Source organism: Suillus discolor, assembly GCF_016758755.1.
Source record: "Suillus discolor strain FC423 chromosome Unknown F5147scaffold_53, whole genome shotgun sequence".
Taxonomy (NCBI): Eukaryota; Fungi; Basidiomycota; class Agaricomycetes; order Boletales; family Suillaceae; genus Suillus; species Suillus discolor.
In genome coordinates this window covers 61,895-85,446 of record NW_024541300.1, presented here as the reverse complement: position 1 = coordinate 85,446, position 23,552 = coordinate 61,895, and the positions used below count along the sequence as shown (strand labels likewise).

At 46.4% G+C, this 23,552-nt stretch overlaps 4 protein-coding genes across 4 annotated transcripts; all 4 read left to right on the top strand.

The window, feature by feature from the left end:
• Window positions 1-501: 501 nt before the first annotated feature.
• Window positions 502-1,582, top strand: F5147DRAFT_812787 (uncharacterized protein; the record flags this gene model as incomplete). The annotated part of the gene is made up of 1 exon (XM_041443479.1): window positions 502-1,582. Exon 1 carries the CDS (start codon window positions 587-589, stop codon window positions 1,580-1,582), a length of 996 nt encoding a protein of 331 aa, XP_041289610.1. The 5' UTR covers window positions 502-586.
• Window positions 1,583-4,987: 3,405 nt separating this feature from the next.
• F5147DRAFT_320691 (uncharacterized protein) lies at window positions 4,988-8,201 on the top strand. Its single transcript, XM_041429212.1, has 12 exons — window positions 4,988-5,022; window positions 5,083-5,198; window positions 5,248-5,544; window positions 5,596-5,717; window positions 5,765-5,938; window positions 5,992-6,154; window positions 6,206-6,327; window positions 6,379-6,716; window positions 6,780-6,830; window positions 6,885-7,080; window positions 7,145-7,291; window positions 7,343-8,201. The coding sequence occupies exons 3-12, from the start codon at window positions 5,378-5,380 to the stop codon at window positions 8,041-8,043; spliced, it is 2,181 nt and encodes a 726-aa protein (XP_041289609.1). The 5' UTR covers window positions 4,988-5,022; window positions 5,083-5,198; window positions 5,248-5,377; the 3' UTR covers window positions 8,044-8,201.
• A 3,940-nt stretch (window positions 8,202-12,141) lies between these two features.
• Window positions 12,142-13,486, top strand: F5147DRAFT_839141 (uncharacterized protein). Its single transcript, XM_041444193.1, has 5 exons — window positions 12,142-12,458; window positions 12,519-12,746; window positions 12,993-13,085; window positions 13,138-13,166; window positions 13,224-13,486. The coding sequence occupies exons 2-5, from the start codon at window positions 12,603-12,605 to the stop codon at window positions 13,432-13,434; spliced, it is 477 nt and encodes a 158-aa protein (XP_041289608.1). The 5' UTR covers window positions 12,142-12,458; window positions 12,519-12,602; the 3' UTR covers window positions 13,435-13,486.
• Window positions 13,487-19,799: 6,313 nt separating this feature from the next.
• On the top strand, window positions 19,800-23,515 carry F5147DRAFT_709916 (uncharacterized protein; the record flags this gene model as incomplete). Its single annotated transcript, XM_041438240.1, has 16 exons — window positions 19,800-19,837; window positions 19,981-20,018; window positions 20,075-20,216; window positions 20,277-20,392; window positions 20,442-20,549; window positions 20,603-20,738; window positions 20,790-20,911; window positions 20,959-21,132; window positions 21,187-21,349; window positions 21,398-21,519; window positions 21,576-21,916; window positions 21,978-22,028; window positions 22,081-22,276; window positions 22,333-22,488; window positions 22,540-23,231; window positions 23,309-23,515. The coding sequence occupies 15 exons, from the start codon at window positions 19,800-19,802 to the stop codon at window positions 23,229-23,231; spliced, it is 2,595 nt and encodes an 864-aa protein (XP_041289607.1). The 3' UTR covers window positions 23,309-23,515.
• Window positions 23,516-23,552: the final 37 nt, after the last annotated feature.

Sequence of the window (23,552 nt, the reverse complement as noted above, 5' to 3'; positions counted from 1 at the left end):
CCATGATATGATACGGAGACATTCGAGGTATGAGAATGTATGTGCACCGCCGAGTCGTTTACTGTTTACTTCCTTTATAGACCCTCAAGAACCGAACCTGAGCACAGTCACCGCAGCTAGCTTAGCTTAAGGCTTTGGAAGGCACTCGTCACGGTTGAGAGCGTTTCGGGCGTCCCTCTGGTCAAGCCCAGCACCTCGTATCGACTGCGAGTGGATCCTGAAATAGATGCTAGATGGCTTTCCCATCGACAAAGATCGATTAAAGTCGTCCTGCTTCACAATATTTTGACGCTGGTATTTGACTGGTGTAGTACATGTCCCGGGCGCACAACCATGTATTCAAATATGAATGAGAATCCATAGACTGCAGGGTGTGTTTAACTCGTGGTGATTTTCAACGAGATACGGTGGCGTAGAGAGCTGTATTGTCAACACGAACAAACAGTTGCGAAACTGAGGCGTACCGCGTTATCGCTCCGATGGAACACTGACGAGTGCTTTAAACGACTCACGCAGCAATTTTTCACATTTCTTTACTTCTTCTTTTTATCTCCTCACTTTTACTCTTGACTTACAATTGCGTTTGATGGCCGCAATTTCTCTTGATCGCAGGATTGTTAAAGAGGAGGCTTTTGCTCACAGTTTGCCGCGTGGTACCCTCAGGCAAGACACCGCATCGAAGAGCCAGTTCTGTGTTTGCCCCTCTTGTAAGGGGAAGATGATTCTGCCCGAAGACTACTCAGTCTTCGACATCTTGAATGTTTTCAGGTGTCGTCTCTTCATCTCCCGATCAGATTTGGTCGGGCACACAGTTATGGCTACAAAGTCAGAGATGGGGCAGTTTACCTGGTTGACTCTTCGGCCAGTTTACCATTCCATGGTTGTAAAAACCGCCCTGTGTACACTTTTTGGCACCCGCTTGGTCGATAAGATCAAGTCTGTTTTATTTGTATATCTTCTTGAAGTAGCAAATGAGGAGGCACCTGATGCCTTCTTTGCCCTTGAGAAAGGCAGCATGACTCACAACCGTGCCAATCGTGAAAAGAAAAGGCTTGCTCGTAAGCGCTCGAGAGCAGCTAAGAGAGAACGTACGCGCATTTTGGAGAAGGGTGGGCATGTGGCGGTCGCGCTTTGGCGTGATCCAACAGTGGACCCGTTGGCCTGCCCCTCCTGCGTGAAGACATTCAGATCTCGAAAGCAGCTTAAGAAACATACTTGCAAGAAGTCAGCTGAGGATCCACCCTCTGCTGCAAACATTGACTCAACAGAAGGACCTGCGGTAACTGTCCCGTCGCAGGATGTCAGTGTGGCTGTTGAAGCTGAGAGTTCCGGTTCCGTCCCGGTTCTCGCTATTCCTCAGGTTCCAGAGGGACCCGTTCGGCAGGAGGCTCTTGAGAGCCACACTGCACCACACTTCGCTGTGTGGGCTCGGGAGAATGGAGTGCCCAGGGTATGTGAGGATTGTGAAGCCGATGCTGTGTCGGTCGTCTTGCATGGTAATTACGAGACGGCCTGCTACCTGAAGTGTTTCTTGCACGACAGGGGCCGCGGTTCGCGCTGGGGTTCCGATTATGATTGGTAGATTCAGTCCCTGCCTTCGCTTTGGCAAGCAGGTTGAGATGCAGACCCCGGGAGTTTATATAATATTGCAACGTCTGCTATAGTTTCGTACGTCGGGGGTACCTATGTTTACGAACATAGGCTAAGCGTAAAAACGCCCTGTATCGGTGGCCCAAATGGAGAATCCAGAAGGAGTCGCTGCCGACAACTCAGCGCCCACCCTACTTGAACATCAGCGTGCTCGCAGCAAGATATTCAAATCCTTCTTTCATTTCTTTAGACTCCACTCTCCATTATTCCCCTCGTACCCGGATTCATACCCGAGTATTTGTATCATTCACAACAAACGACAGGGACCTTCATCTCACGAACTGTATAGCAATGGCCCTGCGGATTGGAAGACTTGCGCATCTAAAACGGCCGGCGGGAACGGCGGACTGGTGGAGGCCACACCTTCACCAGGGCATTTGCGAAGTCGGAGACGCGGCGGGGGACACGGGTGTCCCCCATTCCTAGTTAGTAATGCCCTAACAGGGTACTGTACCCCACATGGACAAAAATTGGATTTAAAAAAAAACGCTCCGATGAGAACCTTCACTGAGAAGGCTCCAGCGACGCTCAGCGCTTACTATGCAACAATATCATTTCGGCAGCAACTTCAGAATGGTGGGCTTTCCTTAGTATTCGGAAACTGGAATCGTGGTCCAGGCGGTGCATTGGTCTCGAATATCGCAGCCGCTCGGCGCTCTGTCAACTTTGCGTATCATTTTTCCCTCACAGAAGATGCGGTTTCGATCAAATACAGTCCGATTTCGACTACTACATGGTTTGAGGCCTCAACAATCATCTTCAATAACGGCTGAAAATTCGGTCGACTGGTGGTAAGTCTTCTCTTGTTCCCTGAAACCAATTCATTTTTGAAAGGCTGCACGGCGTAGCCGGTGGAGCCATATTGAACCTGATAGATCTACGCTCTCAGGCTGTGACCCGTGAGCCACAGGAAATTATGGGAACCACTTCATAATCTTTATCAAGATAGGACATGCTGTGGTGCCGGACAACAGCACACGTGCCAAACTGGACAACGTATCGACATCCGGATGATCTCTGCTACAATTCCTCTGATTTCAAACTTTAATCCTTCTGTATGTGAAATACTAGGCTGAAGTCTTTCGATGACGTATCTACTTTCGATACTACCATTCAAAGATCTTGATCCGTTGATGAAGGGCTTTGGCTGATCACAACTTTGTGGATTTCCAGAATTAAATTCTCTCCGATCCTCGAGGTGGGGCCTGCGAAAGCAATCGATAATATTCGGCAGGCAATCAGCTTCTTCCATGAGGCAAGACATATCACTTGGGCGCCTTTGCTTGCGCCTTACATGGCGTCTAGAAGAAGGTGAAGAAGCACTGGTTTTGAGACATGCTGGTAGAATCACTGCATGAGGCGTGGAGTTCTGAGATATCTATGTAATGCTGTTTCGTGTTTGTGATTGTGAACCACTGGCTAATACAGGGCGCCTCAAGATTTTGCGCTATCGGATATTGATCAGCGCTAGGGGTACTCCCTGTCGTGCGTTGCATCTATCTTCATCAGGTCATGCCATTGCAAGGTACAATGCCAGCACAACGTGTTATAATCGTACTATACTAAAACGCAATCCAGATAACATATTTTGTACAACCACCAGAACTTCGTATGATGCATCGATAATTGACTGTCAGAAGTCCCGCAATGTACCTCATATGAAGTGCCACGGCCAAAATGCCCTTGTATGATAACAATCGTCAGTGCGTCTACTCCAGTGCATCCTATATAATAAGCGCTCTGATATCACAACCCATGAATTTTGATGGTGGTCCTCGAGACCCGTGGCACGCTGTGCTTGCTGCAGTCTCATTGTTGGTTTAATCCTGGGATTCAGATGCCTAACGCCAGGCTAGTTCAGGCACCTTTATCTTCCAATTCCATAACATTCAAAGCTCCATCGACTGCCAGTTTTCATACGTCTCCCCCACATTTCCCTTTACTCCAAATCTGACCCCCTGCAGTGAGCACAGCTAAGCTGCAATAGCCAGTCATCGAATATTAACATTGAAACTAATGAGGTCCCGCTTTGACACTCGCACACACGCCTTGATTTTTCGGGCGTACAAAGAAGTGAATCACGCCAGTCTGTGATTTCTGATCCATGAGGCAACCTACATAGTGAGTTTCATGGGGTTTTCATTATGCCTTACTTGAGAATGAATTACGACCACAACAGTTTCCGCGTGAAGTGCGGAGATTCATGGCTGTCCCTTGATGTGAGGGTGCGATCGGAAAGTGTCAATTTACTGAGGAACATGCTGATGAAGAAAGAGCCTATCTTTATGGAGGGTGCGAGTGTCTTCAAGCGCCGAAGCCTGAAGGACTAACTTTCTTCAGGAAATCGGAACAACCCGCGGAACCTGTAAAGGTAAATTGCCAGAGCGGCTGGTGCCGAGACAATCGGCTGATTGGTCGAAGTGGCGCTTGTCACAACTTCTAGGTGCTACGTAGAAGCCGCATCAGACGCCTTTAACCCTGGGCCCTGGCCAAGGGCAGCTATCATCTAGCGCCTAACTTAATATTGTACGACCTGCTAATGTTGCCAGGCCAGGTGCTCATCCTCGTTCCAGTCTATGTTTGGACCACCGGGTGAACTTATCGTCATACTACTACCTCCACATTCATCGAACGCCGAATCGATATCTCGGATAACATGGCTACCGATAGGTATTGCTTCTGCGAGCATTGCATGTGTCCAGCTGACTTACCAATTTATCGAGCTTCTGCCAGATCTATTCGAAGAGAAGTAGAGAAAGGTCAGGATAAGACACTGGTACGTATACCAGCGCTGATTTAACATCTAGTTTTCTGCAACACCATTCAGCTCTGACTCCTGTTGTTACATCTGCTTTGTACTCACGGTATGACATCTCGCCGCGAGATGTACTAGTTGATTGAAACTGAAACTGAAAACAGGTCACGATCGCACTGTTAAAAATGATGAACACCTATGATGACGCGTATTCAAGTGCATCGTGCGTTACCATTTTCAACTGATGAATCACATACGGTTTACTTACGCAGTCCCGACTCCCCAGGCATCTCGACTGTAGTGAATCTTTGCGTAGTGAGGGGCAAGTTTTATCTTTATGCTTTAAATTGCGATATTGAACAACTGATTGGTGCCCGCTAGCCGATCGCATTCAAATGTGTCTGAGATAGAGATTTCTGGTTTGCATTTTTCTCTATATGATAGCTGTCGATTGGGAAGGTTCACTATTGTGCAGATATCTCTCTGCGTGGAAACCTGCCCAAAGTCGGGAGGAGTTCGTTGGACGACTTTTTCTGCGTGCGCATAAGTGTTTGCAACCAGTTGCAGACAACAGGCTGGGCACTACGATCTTACAAGTGGAACAAGACACATCGTTTGTGAGTTATCGATAAGTGGTATTACTGTGGGAATTAACCGTGCGCGGGACTCTCAACAAGCAAAGTTGACGAGTCCTCCAAAGTCTCATTCAGCGTCTATGCCTGTGATATCCGACACTCCCAGAGGATTGGTAGCTTCGAGGACACCGTCGGAAAGCTCTTGGAATGTCCAGGTCGTAAGTGAGGTTTGATATTTCCCCTTCAGCGCATATAACACATCTTTAGCCATCACGCGGACTGTCAACTTGTATGGATTCCAAGGCCAAGAAATCGAGATTCACTTTAGGATTTCTCCCATCCAATCTTCGACCGTCAACAAGTTATCTATCTCTTGTGAGCAGTCAAGCATCCTCTAATGGGCGCTATTTCTCAAATTATTCCTGCAGACATCGACCTTCAAGATTTGCCCTCCGTCCATCACGACACATTCCGTGTTCAAGTGGCTATAGATGGCACTACCTGGGAAAGCCCTTCAAAGCCCAGTCATCAAAGACGCTCCAGATGGACAGACGGATATGATTTGTAGGTTGATTGATGCTGTACATATGCATCTGTTTGACGCATTCTCGATAGCCCATTCCAACTCGACTCACATGCTTCACTGCAAATTTTTGCGACACGTTGGCTCCACAAAAACAAGCCGATAGCTGTAGTGGAAGGTTCCGTGAAAGAATGGCTCGCTGCACCCAACGGTGGTAGGTTATCTATAGGCCTATGTGTAGCCCACTCACAAATTCCGCAGTTGTTCGCAAGACTCTTGAGTCTATGGACGCAAAAATTCAGGCAGAATTCAAGGTCTCTCAGACGTCGGGTTTATCTACCACTGGTAATTACCACGTTGAGAAAGCTGCCGATCCAATGGTCGGGAACAACAATGAACTGGGCACAAAGACCATCGATGCATTGGATATTTCCGGTACATCTCCGTTGATACTATGATTTCCACTGTTGCTAACGGTGCACTGGAAGCCGTTATCCTGGACATCGACCGCGTTCCTAAATTCGGAAAGCTGTCTTGGGATGATCGATTCTTCCTCGAAATCCACGCGACGAATAACGGAGAGCCTCATAAGATCATATCTCAAGGACAACAGGGCGTGAAGTGCTTAATGTGGGATACAACATTCACGTTGTAAGTCCTCCCATATCGTATCGTTGCGCAATATAATAATTTAGGTCTCAGCAACGTCTCTCAAACATCACGACTCGTGTTTCGTGTTCTCGGCTATGACGGAAAAGAAAGCGAACCAATTCCTATCGGTATTGCTATTTTCGAAGTCGATGAACTTCTGCAGCAAAACAGCTGTCAGTGTTGTTTTCTGATGATGAATGCATTAACGATGAACGCACCAACAGTGATTAGACGTCCGTTTCTATCATCTGCAGCGTTCGTGCACATAGATGGAATTCCCACTTTGTCTTTCAGAGCAGCACAAGCTGGTGCCACGTCATCTACAGGCTCTATGTCACTTACAAGGTCCTTGGGTTCTTTCACGCAGGAGCTTTCTGCTGCCGTTAACCGTACTGCGGATCTCAACGTCCAACCCAAGCAACCAAGAGACTATGGTCAAGATAAGAGGATCATCGAAGATGCAATTTCTCGGGCTAGCAAAGACAATGGCGGCGATGAACACCTTTATCCCCTCCTGGTAAAGATCGGTATCTTTGTCTCGGTGGCTGAAAGACTGGCTAAGGTATGGCACGGCTTTCTCCCAACATACACCCAGAAGAACTAGCTTGACTCATTTTTTTTTTAGCTTCACCCCTACGCAAATATTGCATTTTCGATACTGGCAACAGGATACGAGGTTTGGGCGCACCATTTTCATGCCTATGTGATGGTATAAATTCATTGCTATTAGGTCATCAGGCAACAGATCGCCTGCGACAACGGCGTGATTCGGCTGATGCGTACTATGCAAGAAACTTACGATCTTGTCATGACCGTCGATGCCCTCCCATACCTGCATAAACAAAAAAACGTTCTCGAAGCCATCGTGCAGCAAACAATCGAATGCGCGTTCTTCATCCGCGATTATGTGGATACTCGAGGCAGTTGTGAGTCTTCCAGGTGTAGTAGAGTTCTAGCTGATGGCGGACGCCATTCATAAAGTTGCGCAAGTGATCAGGAATTCAGTACTGAACGTGGAATCTCAGATCAAAGAATTCGAAAATGCATTCAAAGACCTTCAACGCAGTTTTCAGAACTATATGGCCGTCTCCACACAGCTCACTGTGCTCAAAATCTTAGAAGATGTTCAAGATCTCGGTGAGTCATCCTATTCTTTCTCCACTTCTATCTTCATACCGTTTCGAATAGGCGCAAAGGCAGATTTTCGCGACATGCATTACGCCATAGATGCTAGATGTGCTGCATCATATGCCGTTCATCTACCGGCTAACAGTGCGGCGCCCCCGGTTGACCTCATAACATCCCTGCAGAGCTGGGTTATCGGGGACAGCAAGGAATCAGAGAGGATCTGCGTCCTGTCCGGACCTGTAGAGTCGTGCAGCTCCATCGCGCTAGTGATTGGAGAACGATTTCAATTCGCGTCACGCCTTGGTTCTTCATATTGCTTTCGAGGTACCAGGCACAACGACACCCGGAGCTACACAAACCTGTTCTCAACAATCGCCCGTGATCTGGCAGATCGTAATGCTCAGTTCAAGCAGAATCTCTGGAGGGCCGTGGGAAATGATACGAGTTTGCGCAAGACACGGGTGGCGAAGACGCAGTTTGAGGAATTTATCCTCGCTCCCTCCAGGGATGTCGTTTGGAACGGACCATATCTGGTCATCATTGACGGTCTGGAGATGGGAGGGAATGAAGCCGCTAGGAAGGAAGTATTGAGTGCCCTCGTGGAGAAAGGGGCCGAGCTTCCAAGAAACCTCCGATTCCTGATCACTTGCCGGCTGGAGGATGACATATGCAGAGCTTTTAGCGGTCAATCGCATATTCTGCGCCGGCAACTGGGGGAAGCTAGCTCCCTCGCAATGTCACACGATTATGTGAGCGTATAATGCCTCATCTTCTTCCCGTCGTGTTGTAAGGTTTGTGATTTGAATTACGGTCGCCGTCATTCACTAAAATATTGCGTGATAGCATAACACGCAATTAGACCTGGACCCAGTGTTGCCATTTTCTCTACCACCATCACTCGAGGTGTCAAGCTGGGTTTCTATGACACTCAACTCATGAGCTCAATTCGTCATCCCATATCATTTCCTTCCCTCTTCATGACTCCGTTGATGTATTACACTCAAATTTTCATTAGTTTTGCACTATACTGTTCTGATATTTACTAGCTGTACAAACGTGCTCTTGGGTGACGTCATTCATACCAACAGCCTGAAAAGCAATTGACAGTAAACTATCTCAAGTATGATGCCAACATGTACCATGTGCAGCAGAATATAGCGGAAACCCTGGCCAATACCAATATTACTCAATGTTTCTTTCCTACTAGGAATTCGACAGTCCAGTGTAACCTTTTATTCATCACGTGGTCGTTCCAAGCGGTTCGCGAGCGTTAACTCATCACCGAAATTCCCCAACTCGGATAAGGGCTGATAATGACTGACCAGGATGCACAAGGTCGCAAAAGGTGCACCAGGCGTATCAGTGTGCGGAAGGCAGGGGAAACAACTTATAAGATCTGGTTGAGAAACTCAATTGAAGATAAGATGGCGGAAGTTGGGTAAGTAACTCATACCTTAGCGCAGATTTTGAGCTTAGAAGCATTGATATGCCAATACTACTTATATGTTCTGATCTGGTGATGAATTCTGATAAGACCATTTCATTTCGGTATTGCATTACATGGTATGAGCAGACAGTAAAAGTACATCTAAGAGTGGAACATGCACCAAAGCTTCTGAAGGAGACTCGGTATGACAACGACAACAAGAGGATGATTAGACAGCAGCTTGAATGCGAACTGCGAATGAGAAGTGGGACGACGACAAGAGCGAAACATGCAATGAGTGGACAGCGGCTTGAATGTTGCAAATGAGACAGACAGACAGACAGACGAGAAAGACACATCCTGAGTGAGAAAAATCAGTGTCGACAATGAGATGAACCGTACACCAGCACCCGCATCTACCCCTTCTGAATAAGGCTTGCTATCTGCATGGGTTGCGGAGTTATGACTCGAACACGCTCTCATAGTCTACACATCGCCAATGACAACCTCCAGGGTGCCAGTTGCTGTTATCGATGCCAGGACTGGATGCTTCCAGTTTCGCTAACCTCTCGGTAACACAAAAATCTCATCTGGACTTCCAGCGCAAATGAACTGATGTTTGGCTTTACCAGAGGGCCCATCTTCGAATTGCTGCTCACGTCAGTCATAAAGTACACTGACACCAGGAGACCTCACCTTCGAATGTACCCAACGACTACCTTTCCTGTACTTGACTACCGCTCGTGGAGACGCAGCCATGGCTTCCACATTGACAAAGGCAGCTGCCACGAAATCGATTCTGAAACCAGTAACGACTTTGAAGGGTCATGGAGAGTTGATTCAATCCATATCCTACTTTCCTGACGGCCAGCGAATGGTCAGCGGATCTGATGATAAGACCACTTGGCAATGGGATCTGAAGACGCGCACTCAGCCTTCCAGCGCTAACCACAAGAACAATTACGCACATGACATGATGTAAGACCAGCAGAGGCGGCCACCAGGTGCGGCTGGGTTGGTATGTAAATGATACCCGGTATTGTGCATTGTAAGTTCCTACACAAATGATCAGCTATAGTTATAACTTATAAATGTGAAAAATTGTACCTATTGCACAAGACGTCGGACACAGACACGTCAAGATAGGCATAGGCATGCACAAGCACACAGAAATGAGCAAAGATGCTTGTCAGCAATGTACATACATGGATAAACGAAAACTTAGACGCACCTAGATTGCGCTAGTCTAGGATGGTTAACACCCATGTTCGGAAGCTCGTTGGCTCCCTCTTCAGGTACTGTGAGCTGCGCAGAGTTCTGCATCAAATAGTTCATTAGATTACCTGCCAAGGGAGAATTCACTTGGGAGGGTTTGGGTTGTCTAGCACGTCGAGTGACAAGATCTTTGGCCTTGCTGTGAAGTGAGGTGAAAGATCCTGGGCAGGATTGACCAGACGGCAGCTGGAGATCAGACAACTGCAGAGATATCAGATGCGAAGGAATGTAACCTGGTGAGCTTCTTACCCGGTCAATCATCACTCACCCAAGCTCAGGGAGGTCAGGTGTCAAAAGACTGTGAGATCAAATAAAGTCAATATATGCGCTATATTTTGGCATGTAATCTGAGAACTCACGATTGTGGATGCTTAGACTACTTGATTTTGCTCTTCCAACTTCGTTATGTGATGGCTTACCCCTCCAAAGTTCCATGTTCTGACTTTCAAGGGCACTAGTGATGACTCCGGTGATGTATATGTAGGGTGCTCACACTTTCCAAGTAAAGTCCCATACGATGAGAAATAATCAGAATAGGGATCAGACGAGTTTGAGTGCGACAGGCCAACATGGTGGTGGTAGGGCTAAGGGTTAAGACGCGACTGCCGACGAGATAATGTTATCAATATTTGGTGTTATTGACGTGATGTTTGGTTCATGTATCAATAACGCACGTGATCATCAAATTCACCGCATTACTCTCGCAAAATCGGTTGTATTCCTGTCAATTGTGCTATAATCTAATAATACAAATCCCTCGACTCACGATCAGAAAATGCGATATGCGACCAGAAAACATGATAACAATGCGAAACATGACAGGATCAACACGACGGCAGCAAATACAACGCAGCAATGAGGCTGGCAAGCGAGAGCAAACCACGAGGCAATGAGGCAGGCAAGAGCAGGCAAGCAAGAGCAGACGACCGTGAGGCAACGAGGCAGGCAAGAGCAGGCAAGCAATAGGGACGACTAATACATTGAACCGTCGGCGATGTCACTAGAGGGGATGTACCTTCGACTGTGGCAAAAGGGCCCATAGACTCATCTACTTAGTAAACATGAGTATATGCGTTGAAAAATACCTTTTATACTACCTGAATCCACGAAACCCTCAGACTCGTGGAATCAGTGGAGGAAGGCAGCAGCGGTGGGACAAGTTGTTGGGAAGATGGTGGTAAGAAGAAAGGGGGGAAATGGAGTTGCCTGGAATTCCCAAAACATTCTAACTTTTGGTGTCAGTAGTAAAACTTGCCCAAACACAAGACTTCGTGATATTTACAGAATGTTGCATGAGAAGCAGAGCCCAGCTGCAGAGTAAGCTGTGTGACACCAAACGACGCGTAAATGTAACACTGTTGCATTGACGAAAACACGATCGACGATGCAAGTAACATGATGCAAATTGACGACAATGTAATGATTTTGTCGTGTGACACATTGGTCAGTTGATACGGTAATAACATATCAGGGGAAATCTGAACTTACCAGGGGCATGTCAGACTGATGGCAGCCTTATGTGTTTAGGAGGGTGTTGAGGTATGTCTGAGGGAGTGTTGTTGAACCTGCCATCAATTGTCATCGCGTCATCAGTCCGTAAAAGATTGTGGTGCGGGAAAGTGTCCGCATAAGGTAATTTCAGACTTGAGGAATTTTGGTGATGAAGGCCTGCCTGAGGCCCAGTGCTGAGTGAATGTTCGTTTGAACACTAGACTTTCAGAAATCTACAGAAACATGTTATACACAAAGCTACTTTGTGCCTAGCTACATACTACATTGTCTTGCAATCGACACATTCCGCAAATGCAGCATGCAGGGTACAAAACTCGTGTTTCTTGTTTTTTGTTTTGTTTTTTTGTAAAGGTAAGCTAATTTTTTGAAGACTGCTTAAGCTTACTTGTTTCAAATACATTGACTTCATGTTTAGCAGATGAAAATTGTAAACAACGCTCGGTCCATACATTTGGGCCCAAGCTGCATCAGGAAAACCACCGGCTGGTTTTTCCCACTTATGTCACTTTTTGCCCCTTGATGTTTGGTAAATGCAAGTCAAAACACTGCTTTTCCAACTTAATAGACTTTCGCAAAAGCAAATTCAGGGCGCACCCAGTCAGATCACCAAAAAGCCAGAAAAGTTATATTAAGTATAATAAGTCATAAATGATAATACTACTGCTAGTACCACAAAAATGTGTTGGCCAGCATGTTTTGGAGGGGAAGAATAGTAAATAGAGAGATGAACCTGGACATCGTAATGAGACCGCACCCGTGCGCATCATATTCTTCCGAGATGGTGAATGGGTGCCGTTGTGTGAGGGATGGACCTGGAAATTGTAACAAGACTGCACCCATGCACATCATATTCTTCTGAGATGGTGAATGAGTGCCGTTGTGCAAAGAAATGGAGGGATGAACCAGGAAATCATAACAAGACAGACTCAAACTGTATGAGAGCCTTGAGAGCTGTGCCGAATACTGTTCGTAACTCTAAGTTCAATATAGCGCGCCACAGTTGATACTTGTTTGGGGACTTACAAAATTTTCAAACTTCCAACCTTCACGATCCTGCCATCTCACTCCAGCAAAAGCCTTCGCCTCAGTGTCCCCATCTCCTCGGTCATGTCTACAACAGATATCCCTCATTGTACCCGTCCATCAAACGCAACTGCCTGGCCTGGTCAGATCGTGCTTAATGCACAAGTCAAGAGATGTACCAAGGCACAAAAGAATGTGGATGAAGCAAAAGAATTGAAGGAGGCACAGGTCTGTGATACACTCCCTCGTAAGTCTTTTTTTCGTTGAGCTTGACTGACTCGTTCAAACCCCCACTCCCGATACATGCTCTACTAGCAAAGAACTAGGTAACTCATCACGCTTGCGGTCTCTATTGTAAATTGGTGAGTATTATTTCATTTATATATGTTGTATGGACTTTGCTGAGCGGACGTCTCGTTTCTCTTCTCTTTGGTAGCATAAATGTCCGCATCTAAAGTCCATGCATGCTAGTAGGACGACGTGGGTGGTGCATCATCTTTGGCTTCTGCATTGTCCACGCTGTCCTCGGCTGCAGTGCCACCGCATTCTTCTTCTTCTGCGACACCGGTCTGAGTCGTGGAGGTGGTGAGTCCTGGTTGCAACTCCTTTGTGGAGGAAGGACGATGAAGGCAAGACTGTTTGCAATGCGTAAGTTCTCATTTGTTGTTCCTTCTATATTCGTACCAATCTCTTATATACATACAGATGCGGCCTCTACTATAAGCTTCACGGCTCTGCTCATCCCATTAGTATGAAATCCGATATTATCCGGAAGCGCTCTCAACATGACGCTCGTGCGCAGCGCTCCTCCCTCACTGAGCCCCCAAGCGCATCTAACACGCCTGGCACTCCTTCCGTTATGGAGGAGACAGTTTCAGAATGTCCTATGCTGTTGTCTCACCTTTTATTTTCTTAATTTTCTGCTTATCGTGTAGTATGCCCTGTTTTATGAAAGACTTGTGCCGCTTTATCTGCTTTCTTAAGCAAAATAAGTGTTGAAAAAGCGAAAATTCAGAGATGGAGTGGGCTTAATTAAGTGGCTCATGCTTTTTCGCTCAAATGACTTAATACTTCTTTTCGTGTAATTAAGTGACAAATTAAGTTAGAAAAGTAACCGGTGGTTTTCCTGATGTGGTATACAGCGCTGCACAAAGTCAAGTAATTTACTGGTGTTCAAGCTGCTACTTGGTCATGGTGTAAGCATAGCTATTTCAAGTCCCAGTAGTGATACAACAAGAAATAGGGTTGCCCAGACCTCTGGATATACTTCAAAATACCATATGTTAAATAATTGAATACCACAACAGATCCCCAACCAAATTTCTCCTCCATGCAGACCACTCGGCAGTATGTTCTACACAGTACTACTAGTCAATACTTGTACGTGCTCCTTGAAGACAATCGAATTCATGCTAGTTTCTATGTCGGAGTTGGCCACAAGTTTGGTGTGATATTCTCGAACACTAAGGATGAGGCGTGGTCCCAGTACAAACATCTGTACGAACAATAAAATCTGAAGAACACCTTCAACTGTCTGAGTTCCCATAGAATATGAATTCTACAGAAACAATGAGCAGTGGTTACACGCAGGTATCAACCACAGGTCGGCACACCTCGAACTCTGGAGAGTGACTAACTAGCTGGAGGCAAGAGACACCAGCAAAGCTAGCACATGCAGAACTTGAGAAGAAAAGATAGCCCCATTCACATTACAAGCTCATGCAAAATAAAGCACATGGAATTCTATCAGTACTCTGAAACAGTTCTGGATGGTCGTTCCTGTTGATGGACCGAGTTGTCGTAAGCCACGGAACTGTATCGCAGCAATCCAGACTGAAAGACACAGTGCGAGAACCTCCCAAGCAGTGTTGAGCATCCACATCATTGAAATCAGAAGCTGGACGTCCCCTTCATATTCATAACCACACATATACGTACCAGAGAGTATCAGTTCCTCTGGTGTTCGTCCAATGAGCTTTGTTCTTCAAGTCAATGAGTAAAACTTACCCGCTATAACATACTTGCTTGCTATTGCCGCGATTACTGTACAGGCGATGTTTACAGCCAGGAATATGACAACAAGGAAAATGAGCATCATTACAGATCCCTGATACATGGCATATAACCGAGCAATCACAACAACTTGCATCATTTTTCAGCCGAGTGAACATCACAGAGGTATTGCAGCTAGGTAACTCACTGCACAACAGGACAGCTATGACTACATTTGTCCAATTCAGTGCGTAGTTCATAGAATTGCCTAAAACACTTAATTAGTGAACGCCCTCATACTAGTATCAAACACTCCGACTTACACCTATTGAGTCATTATGTTGAGCCAAGTTCAATGATCAGAATCTCACTCACCCCTACAAATGAGTGTATTTGTTGGATATAAATGAGACGGTTACGGAATACTCACTGCATCTGTCAGCAAGATAGATGGCATAAATTCTGTGTGCCACCGGTCAGATGAATCAAACACGGCACATATGAGACATACCCAGAACATTGATGCTAATTGTAATTTGTAAGAGATGAGCTATTAGCATGGTGCCAAGTTGTTGGCCTCGATACATACACAGAATACGGTATTCCAATATCTAAGAAGTAAAGTATGATGGTTTTGGGAACGGTCGGGCGCTCGTGTGGCTTTCGCATAGATACGCTTAGATGCGCTTAGATTCACTTACCTCGCTTAAACCTCTTTTTGGAAACTCGTGTGGTTTTCTCGCATGGACTCGCTAAGACTAAGACTAAGACTAAGTAAGAAGAGTGTAAATGAACAAATTGAGTGAAATTTTTACAAGTCCGAAAATACTGCCAAACGCGATATAGTGGACAGTAATCCTCACGCCTACTGCGCCATGGGAACGCTGAAGGTTCAACGATACAGCGAGGCATGAACAATGCTCCTGACTGTATCTATAATTGTTGTAAGGTCGCGCATTGCCTAGTCTGCTATACTTGAGACGACAAGTGCGTTCGACCCTAAAGGGGAAGCGAGTGCAGCAAGGATCTAGAGGTATGCGCTGAAAGCGCTACTGGTTGGCCAATGTGAAGCGCGGGAAAGCGCAGGTGCGCGCGAGGCGCGAGAATGCGTGACTAAGGATGGTTAGCTTGTGAAAATGCAAAGAGATTGACCTATATGTGCTAAATGGCGCTAAGTGCAAAGGTGCACGGAACTAGATCTTGCTGACTGTTCCCCTCGTGGTGGGCTCCAGTTGAAGGTTCAACGATACAGCAAGGCACGAACAGTGCTCCTGACTGTATCTATAATTGTTGTAAGGTCGTGTGTTGCCTAGTCTGCTATACTTGAGACGACAAGTGCATTCGACCCTAAAGGGGAAGCGAGTGCAGCAAGGATCTAGAGGTATGTGCTGAAAGCGCTACTGGTTGGCCAATGCGAAGCGCGAGAAAGCGCAGGTGCGCGCAAGGCGCGGGAATGCGCGCGTGTATGGTGCGGAGCGTGGGAAAGCGTGCGTGTGTGTACAGATACGAGAGAGAGTAAGAGTGAGTTTGCTTAAGTGATGATATGATGTAAGACAAGAGAAGAGAGATGCGAGGTGTAAACAAATAGATTTCTACTATGTTCTGCTAGGTGAATAGTGGGTAGTAACCAGTAAGTCCTCTGTCGTTCTGGTGGGAGAGTAAGTTCGTCAGTCATAGTATGTACTGCTGGCGCTTAAGTATGGCGCCTAAGCGCTGTCATGCGGAGCCAAAGCGCTACCGAGTAAGGTATGTAAAGATATATGTAAGTAAGGGTCCATGATAAAAATAAAGATGGAACGATAAGCAAATGTGAGAAATGGAAATATACGCACTAGGGAACTTGGTGGACAGTGGATGGATGCTTCCGGATGGCTGGCGCTATAGGGCGCTCAAGCGCGGGAAAGCGCGCGCGCATATACATCGTGAAGCGCGGGAAAGCTGCGCCTCATATAGAGATAGCTGCGGGTAGCACACAGAGTGATGCTACAAGTTCGTGCCATGTACTCCCCAGTGAAAACTGCCATATTGCACAATGAGAGGCATGAGTCTCTACACCGTGATCTCCTCTACCAGGATTTCCTCTCAAAGTTTGTGTGGCAAAAAGTTGCTTGGAAGATACATCAGCATGGAGTTGCAATTGGAAGAATGTATTCTGCTGCCCCTGGCTCTGGAGAAGACAGCTCTTGCAACATAAAGAAAGGAGACATTCTTCATGAGCTTCTCAAGGCCACCTCCCTAATCATTTGTAATGAAATTCCGATGTTACACCGCCACATCCTGGAATGCCTTGACCGCACATTACGTGATCTTCTGAATGTTGATGCTGATTTTGGAGGAATGACCATGCTCTTTGGAGGAGACTTCAGACAGACCCTGCCGGTGGTGCCTCATGGATCCAGGGAGCAGATAGTGGGCGCTACCTTTTTCAGATCTCACATTTGGTCAAGGCTTCATATATTCCATCTCAAGAGAAATATGTGTCTTGGTCAAGATCCCGCTTCTGATGATTTTGCAAGGTGGCTTCTTGAGATTGGAGCTGGTAGGGGCATAAATGAAGATGGAACTGTGACCCTCCCTGCCCGCATGCAGTGTCCCAACAATGATCTCCAGTCTCTCATTAATGCCCTATACTCAAGAATTCTGCTCCCTGATCGTCCTCCCTTAAATGATTCATACTTCCTGGATCGCACCATTCTTTCTGCAAAGAACACTGATGTGGATGAAATCAATGCCACTATCCTGGAATCATTCCCTGGAGAAATCACCCCAATCATATACTACCACGATGCTTGCGGCAACTGCGAAACTGCAGGTCAATGTTAGATCTAGACATCTTGAGGCGACAAACCTGTCCAATAGCTATAAGAGATATTTGAATCGATTATCGGCCACAAACTGGGATCATTTAAGACTACGGTCATATTCGAGGGATGGGTATGAGTCAGTGGGGAGTGTTGGAGTGTATAACGATGACGTTCGTGCTAGATATACTGCTGTTCAGCTTTTCTATTTCCAAAATCTGCATGATGGAGATGAACATTTGGTCCCGCCTTGAGAGTCGAACAGTCCTTCGACTACTCTTATGGAGCAAGGGGCCCATTGTGCGACACAGCACCAGAGAATTCAAACAGGAAAGCATGACAGAGTGGGTCGAAAGTGGAGCAAATAAATCTCATCTTATCCGTCGCCTCGTATACGTTATAAGCAGGCTATCATGGTTATATCAGAACGATGAACAAAGATATGGTAACCATAGAGCAAATCCGATACAAAGCGCACCATGTTCAATGTGCACTTGATGTAATGATGATGATATATTGCACTGCCAGATTCATGGTTGATTTTTGTTAGACTCCAAAGGTTGAAAGAGAAATCGAACACGGGAGACAAGAAGCCATTTCAAACTGCGTCTTGTCAACATGAACAAACAATTGCGAACCGAGGCCGCGTATAGTTGAGGAAATCCCAAGGAAATCCTGCAGAACTTCGCTGAAGGCTCGAGCGGCGCTTAGCGCTTACTATGCAACAACATCAATATAGCAGCAACTTAGAATGTTGGGCTTTCCCTAGCATTTGGAAACTGGAAGCGTTGTCGGCGCTAGAACAAGTCTCAGCGAGAGTTGGAGAAACAACGCTGAGGTATGAAGCGGGGAACTGACGCGTATAAGTACTGCACAAAAAGGACGAAGAAGCTAACGGAAAGAATGGTACCATGTGGTGTCGTAGTGCAAGATATGATAAGCGGTGAGAGACAACGTTCATCGTACCCTTGTGGGTACAGTGCTACGGTGCTTCCTTCGGCACTTCTTCCAACAACCGTCTCGAGTATCACAGCCGCTCGGCGCTCCGTCAACTTTGCCGCGTATCAAGGTTTCGATCAAATACGGTCCAATTTTGACTACTACCGTGACATGGTCTGAGGCCTCATCTTCAACAAGGGCGATAAGTCTTCTCTTCTTGTTTCCTGAAACCAACTCATTTCTGAAAGGCTGCGCAGCGTAGCCGGTGGAACCATATTTAATTATTCGCTCTCGGGCTGTTACCCATGAGCCACAGGAAGCACTGGAAGCACTTCATAATCTTCATCAAAATAGGACTCGTATACGCTGCGGTGCCGGACTAACAGCGCTCACCTGTGACAACGTATCAGGATCCGGATGAACTCTGCTGCAATTCCTCTGATTTCAAACTTCAATCCCTCTGTATGCGAAATACTAGGCTGAAGTCTTTCGATGGCGTATCTACTTTTGATGCACACCATTCAAAGATCTTGATCCGTTGATGAAAAGCTTTGGCTGAGAGACTCGTGTTCACAACTTTGTGGATTTCCGGAATCAAATTCCCTCCGATCCTCGAGGTGGGGCCTGCGAAAGCAATCGATAATATTCCGCAGGCAATCGATCAGCTTCTTCCATGAGGCAAGATGTATCACGTACGCGCCTTTGGTTGTGCCCTGCAGAGCGTCTAGAAGAAGGTGAAGAAGCACCGGTTTTGAGACATGCTGATGGAATCACTGCATGAGGCGTGGAGTTTGGGAATATCTATGTAATGCTGTTTCGTGCTTGTGTGATTGTGAACCACTGTAACTTGCTAATACAGGACGCCTCAAGATTGCGGGCTATCGGACCTCAGTGTCGCCTAGCAGGGGTATTCAATTACGGTTATTCGAAATTTGCTCCCTGTTCATGCGTTGTATCTCTATCAACTTACGCCATTGTAAGGTACAATGCCAGCACGTGCTATAATCGCACTATACTGATTAAACATTTTGTACAACAACCAGAACTTCGTATGATGCATCGATAATTGTCCGCAACGCACTCAGAAGTCCTGCAGTGGACTTCCATATGAAAATACGTATTGTTAGTGCATCCTGTGTAACACGTGCTCTGAAGTCACAACCCATGAATTTTGGTGGCGGCTCTCGAGACCCTTGGCACGTTGTGTTTGCGGTCTCATTTCGGTTTGTTTAACGCTAGAATTCAGATGCTAACGCCACATCATACTACCATCCGGACATTCATCGAACGCCGAATCGATATCTCGGAGCCTCTGTGAGTGTTGCACAGCTGACTCGCACCAATTTATCAAAATTTACTCCAAGAGAAGTAGAAATAAGACACTGGTATGTATACCAGCGCTGATTTAGCTTCTAGTTTCCTGCAACGCCATTCAGCTCTGACACCTGGTATTACATCCGCTTTATACTCGAGGTATGATGTCTCGCCGCAAGATGTACTGGGTCATTGAAACCGAAACTGAAAGCAGGTCATGATCTCACTATTAAACATGTTGAACAGATGTTATGATGCCTGGCCAAGTTCATTGTACGTTGCCATTTTCGACTGATGAATCACATGCGGTTTGTTTAATGCAGTCCCCAGGCATCCCAACCGTAGTAAATCTAATGGGCAAGTTCCATCTTTATACTTTGAAATGTAATACCGAATAACTGATCGGTGCCCACTAGCCGATCGCATTCAAATGTTTTTGAGATAGAGATTTCTGGTTTGCATTTTTCTCTATATGATAGCTGTCGATTCGGAAGGTTCACTTCTGTGCAGATATCTCTCTGCGTGGAAACCTGCCCAAAGTTGGGACGACTTCGTGGGACGACTTTTTTTGTGTGCGCATCGGTGTTTGCAACCAGTTGCAAACAACGGGCTGGGCACTACGATCTTACAAGTGGAACAAGACACATCGCTTGTGAGTTATCAATAAGTGGGATTGCTATGGGAATTAACCGTGCGCGGGACTCCCAACAAGCAAAGTTGACGAGTCCTCCAAAGTCACATTCAGCGTCGATGCCTGTGACATCCGACAATCCCGGAGGATTGGTAGCTTCGAGGAAACCGTTGGAAAGCTCTTGGAACGCCCAGGTCGTAAGTGAGGTTTGATATTTCCCCTTCAGCGTATATAACGCATCTTTAGCCATCAGGCAGACCGTCAACTTGTATGGATCAGGAGGCCAAGAAATCGAGATTCACTTTAGGATTGCCCCCATCCAATATTCGACCATCAACAAGTTATCTATCTCTTGTGAGCAGTCAAGCATCCTCTATTGGGCGCTATTTCTCAAATCATTTCTGCAGACGTCGACCTGCAAGATTTGCCCTCCGTCCATCATAACACATTTCGCGTTCAAGTGGCTATAGATGACACTATCTGGGAAAGCTCTTCAAAGCCCAGTAATCAAGGATGCTCCAGATGGACAGACGGATATGATTTGTACGTTGACTGATGCTGTACATATGCATCTGTTTGACGCATTCTCGACAGTCCATTCCAACTCGACTCGCATGCTTCACTGCAAATTTTTGCTACACGTTGGCTCCACGGAAACAAGCCGATAGCTGTGGTGGAAGGTTCCGTAAAAGAATGGCTCGCTGCGCCCAATGGTGGTAGGTTATCTATGAGCCTCTGTGTAGCCCACTCACAACATCCGCAGTCTTTAGCAAGACTCTTGAGTCTATGGGCACAAAATTCCAGCTGGAGTTCAAGGTCTCTCAGATTTCAGGTGTGTCTACCGCTGGTAATTTCTACGTTGAGAAATCTGCCGATCCGGTGGTGGAGAAACATAACAAACTGGACACAAAGGAGATCGATGCATTGGACATTTCCGGTACATCTCAGTTGATACTAATGATTTCCACTGTTGCTCACGGTGTATTGAAAGCCGTTATCCTGGATATCGACCCCATTCCTAAATTCGGAAAGCTGTCTTGGGATGATCGATTCTTCCTCGAAATCCACGCGACGAATAATGGAGAATCTCATAAAGTTATATCTCAAGGGCAACAGGGGGTGAAGTGCTTGATGTGGGATACAACATCCACGTTGTAAGTCCTCCCATGTCGTACCGTTGCGCAATAATTTAGGCATCCCAGTCACATTTCTCAAACATCACGACTCGTGTTTCGTGTTCTTGGCTACGACGGAAAAGATAGCGATCCAATTCCTATTGGCACGACTATCTTCGAAGTCGATGAACTTCTGCAGAAAAACAGCTGTCAGTGTTGTTTTCCGATGACGAGTACATTGATTTAACGACGAACGCGCCAACAGTGATTAAACGTCCGTTTCTATCATCTGCAAGATCCGTGCGCATAGATGGAATACCCACTTTGTCTTTCAGAGCAGCACAAGCTGGTGCTATGTCATTTACAGGGTCTTCGTCGCTTACGGCTCGGAGGTCTTTGGATTCTTTCACGCAGCTTTCTGCCGCCGTTAACCGTACTGCCCATCTAAATGTCCAACCCAAACAACCAAGAGACCATGCACAAAATAGGAGAATAATTGAAGATGCGATTTCTCGGGCTAGCAAAGGCAATGGCGGCGATGAACACCTTTACCCTCTTCTGGTAAAGATCGGTATCTTTGTATCGGTGGCTGAAAGACTGGCTAAGGTATAGCAAACCTTTCTCACAACACGCATCCAGAAGAACTAGCTTGACTCATTTTTTTTAGCTTCACCCCTACGCAAGTATTGCATATTCGATACTGGCAACAAGATACGAGGTTTGGGTGCACCATTTCTATTGCTTATGTTTTATAAAATCATTGTTTTTAGGTCATCAGACAACAGATCGCCCGCGAAAACGGCGTGATTCGGCTGATGCATACTATGCAAGAAACTTACGATCTTATTATGACTGTCAATGCCCTCCCGTATCTGTATCGACGAAAAAATGTTATCGAGGCCATCGTGCAGCAAACAATCGAATGCGCGTTCTTCATTCGCGATTATGCGAATACTCGAGGCAGCCGTGAGTCTTCCAGGTGTAGTAGAGTTCTAGCTGATGTCCGACGCCATTCATAAAAGTTGCGCAAGTGATCAAGAATTCAGTACTGAACGTGGAATCTCAGATCAAAGAATTCGAAAATGCATTCAAAGACCTTCAACGTAGTTTTCAAAGCCAAGTGGCTGTCTCCCCGCAACTCACTGTGCTCAAAATCTTAGAAGATGTTCAAGATCTTGGTAAGTCATCCTATCATTTCCCCGCTTCTATCTTCATGCCGTTTCGCATAGGCGCAAAAGCAGATTTTCGTGACATGCATTACGCCATAGATGCTAGATGTGCTGCATCATATGCCGTTCATCTACCGGCTAACAGTGCGGCGCCCCCGGCTGACCTCATAACATCCCTGCAGAGCTGGGTTATTGGGGACAGCAAGGAATCAGAGAGGATCTGCGTCCTGTCCGGACCTGTAGAGTCGTGCAGCTCCATCGCGCTAGTGGTTGGAGAACGATTTCAATTCGCGTCACGCCTTGGTTCTTCATATTGCTTTCGAGGTGACAGGCACAACGACACCCGGAGCTACACAAACCTGTTCCCAACAATCGCCCGTGATCTGGCAGACCGTAATGCTCAGTTCAAGCAGAATCTCTGGAGGGCCGTGGGACATAATATGAGTTTGCGCAAGACATGGGTGGTGAAGACGCAGTTTGAGGAATTTATCCTCGCTCCCTCCAGGGATGTCGTTTGGAACGGACCATATCTGGTCATCATTGATGGTCTGGAGATGGGAGGGAATGAAGCCGCAAGGAAGGAAGTATTGAGTGTCCTCGTGGAGAAAGGGGCTGAACTTCCCAGAAACCTCCGATTCTTGATCACTTGCCGGCTGGAAGATGACATATGCAAAGCTTTTAGCGGTCAATCGCATATTCTGCGCTGGCAACTGGGAGAATCTGGCTCCTTCGCAATGCCACGCGATGCATAATGCCTCTCCTTCCCGTCGTGCTGCGAGGTTTGTGGTTTGAATTACGGTCGATGTCATTCGCTGAAATATCAAGTTATAGCATGGCACGCAATTAGACCTGAACGAAGTGTTGCCTTTTTCTTTACCACCGTCACTCGAGGTGTCAAGCTGGGTTTCTATGACATTCGACTCATGAGCTCAATTTCGCCGTCCCAATAACTCACTATAACTATTCATGACTCCGTTGATGTATTACACTCAAATTTTCATTAGTCTTGCATTATGTTGTTCTGATACTTACTAGCCTGCACGTAATTCGCCTCTGTAGGACACCTCGATCGA

What these genes read in the sequence shown, in the direction of transcription:
- F5147DRAFT_320691 (XM_041429212.1), top strand. Translation starts at nt 5,378, where the DNA reads ATGGGCGCTATTTCTCAAATTATTCCTGCAGACATCGACCTTCAAGAT. An exon ending in TGGACAGACGGATATGATTT is followed by an intron (nt 5,545 to 5,595) that starts GTAGGTTGATTG and finishes CATTCTCGATAG; the next exon opens with CCCATTCCAACTCGACTCAC. An exon ending in TACTGGCAACAGGATACGAG is followed by an intron (nt 6,831 to 6,884) that starts GTTTGGGCGCAC and finishes CATTGCTATTAG; the next exon opens with GTCATCAGGCAACAGATCGC.
- F5147DRAFT_839141 (XM_041444193.1), top strand. Translation starts at nt 12,603, where the DNA reads ATGTCTACAACAGATATCCCTCATTGTACCCGTCCATCAAACGCAACT. An exon ending in AAGAATTGAAGGAGGCACAG is followed by an intron (nt 12,747 to 12,992) that starts GTCTGTGATACA and finishes GCATGCTAGTAG; the next exon opens with GACGACGTGGGTGGTGCATC. An exon ending in GGCAAGACTGTTTGCAATGC is followed by an intron (nt 13,167 to 13,223) that starts GTAAGTTCTCAT and finishes ATATACATACAG; the next exon opens with ATGCGGCCTCTACTATAAGC.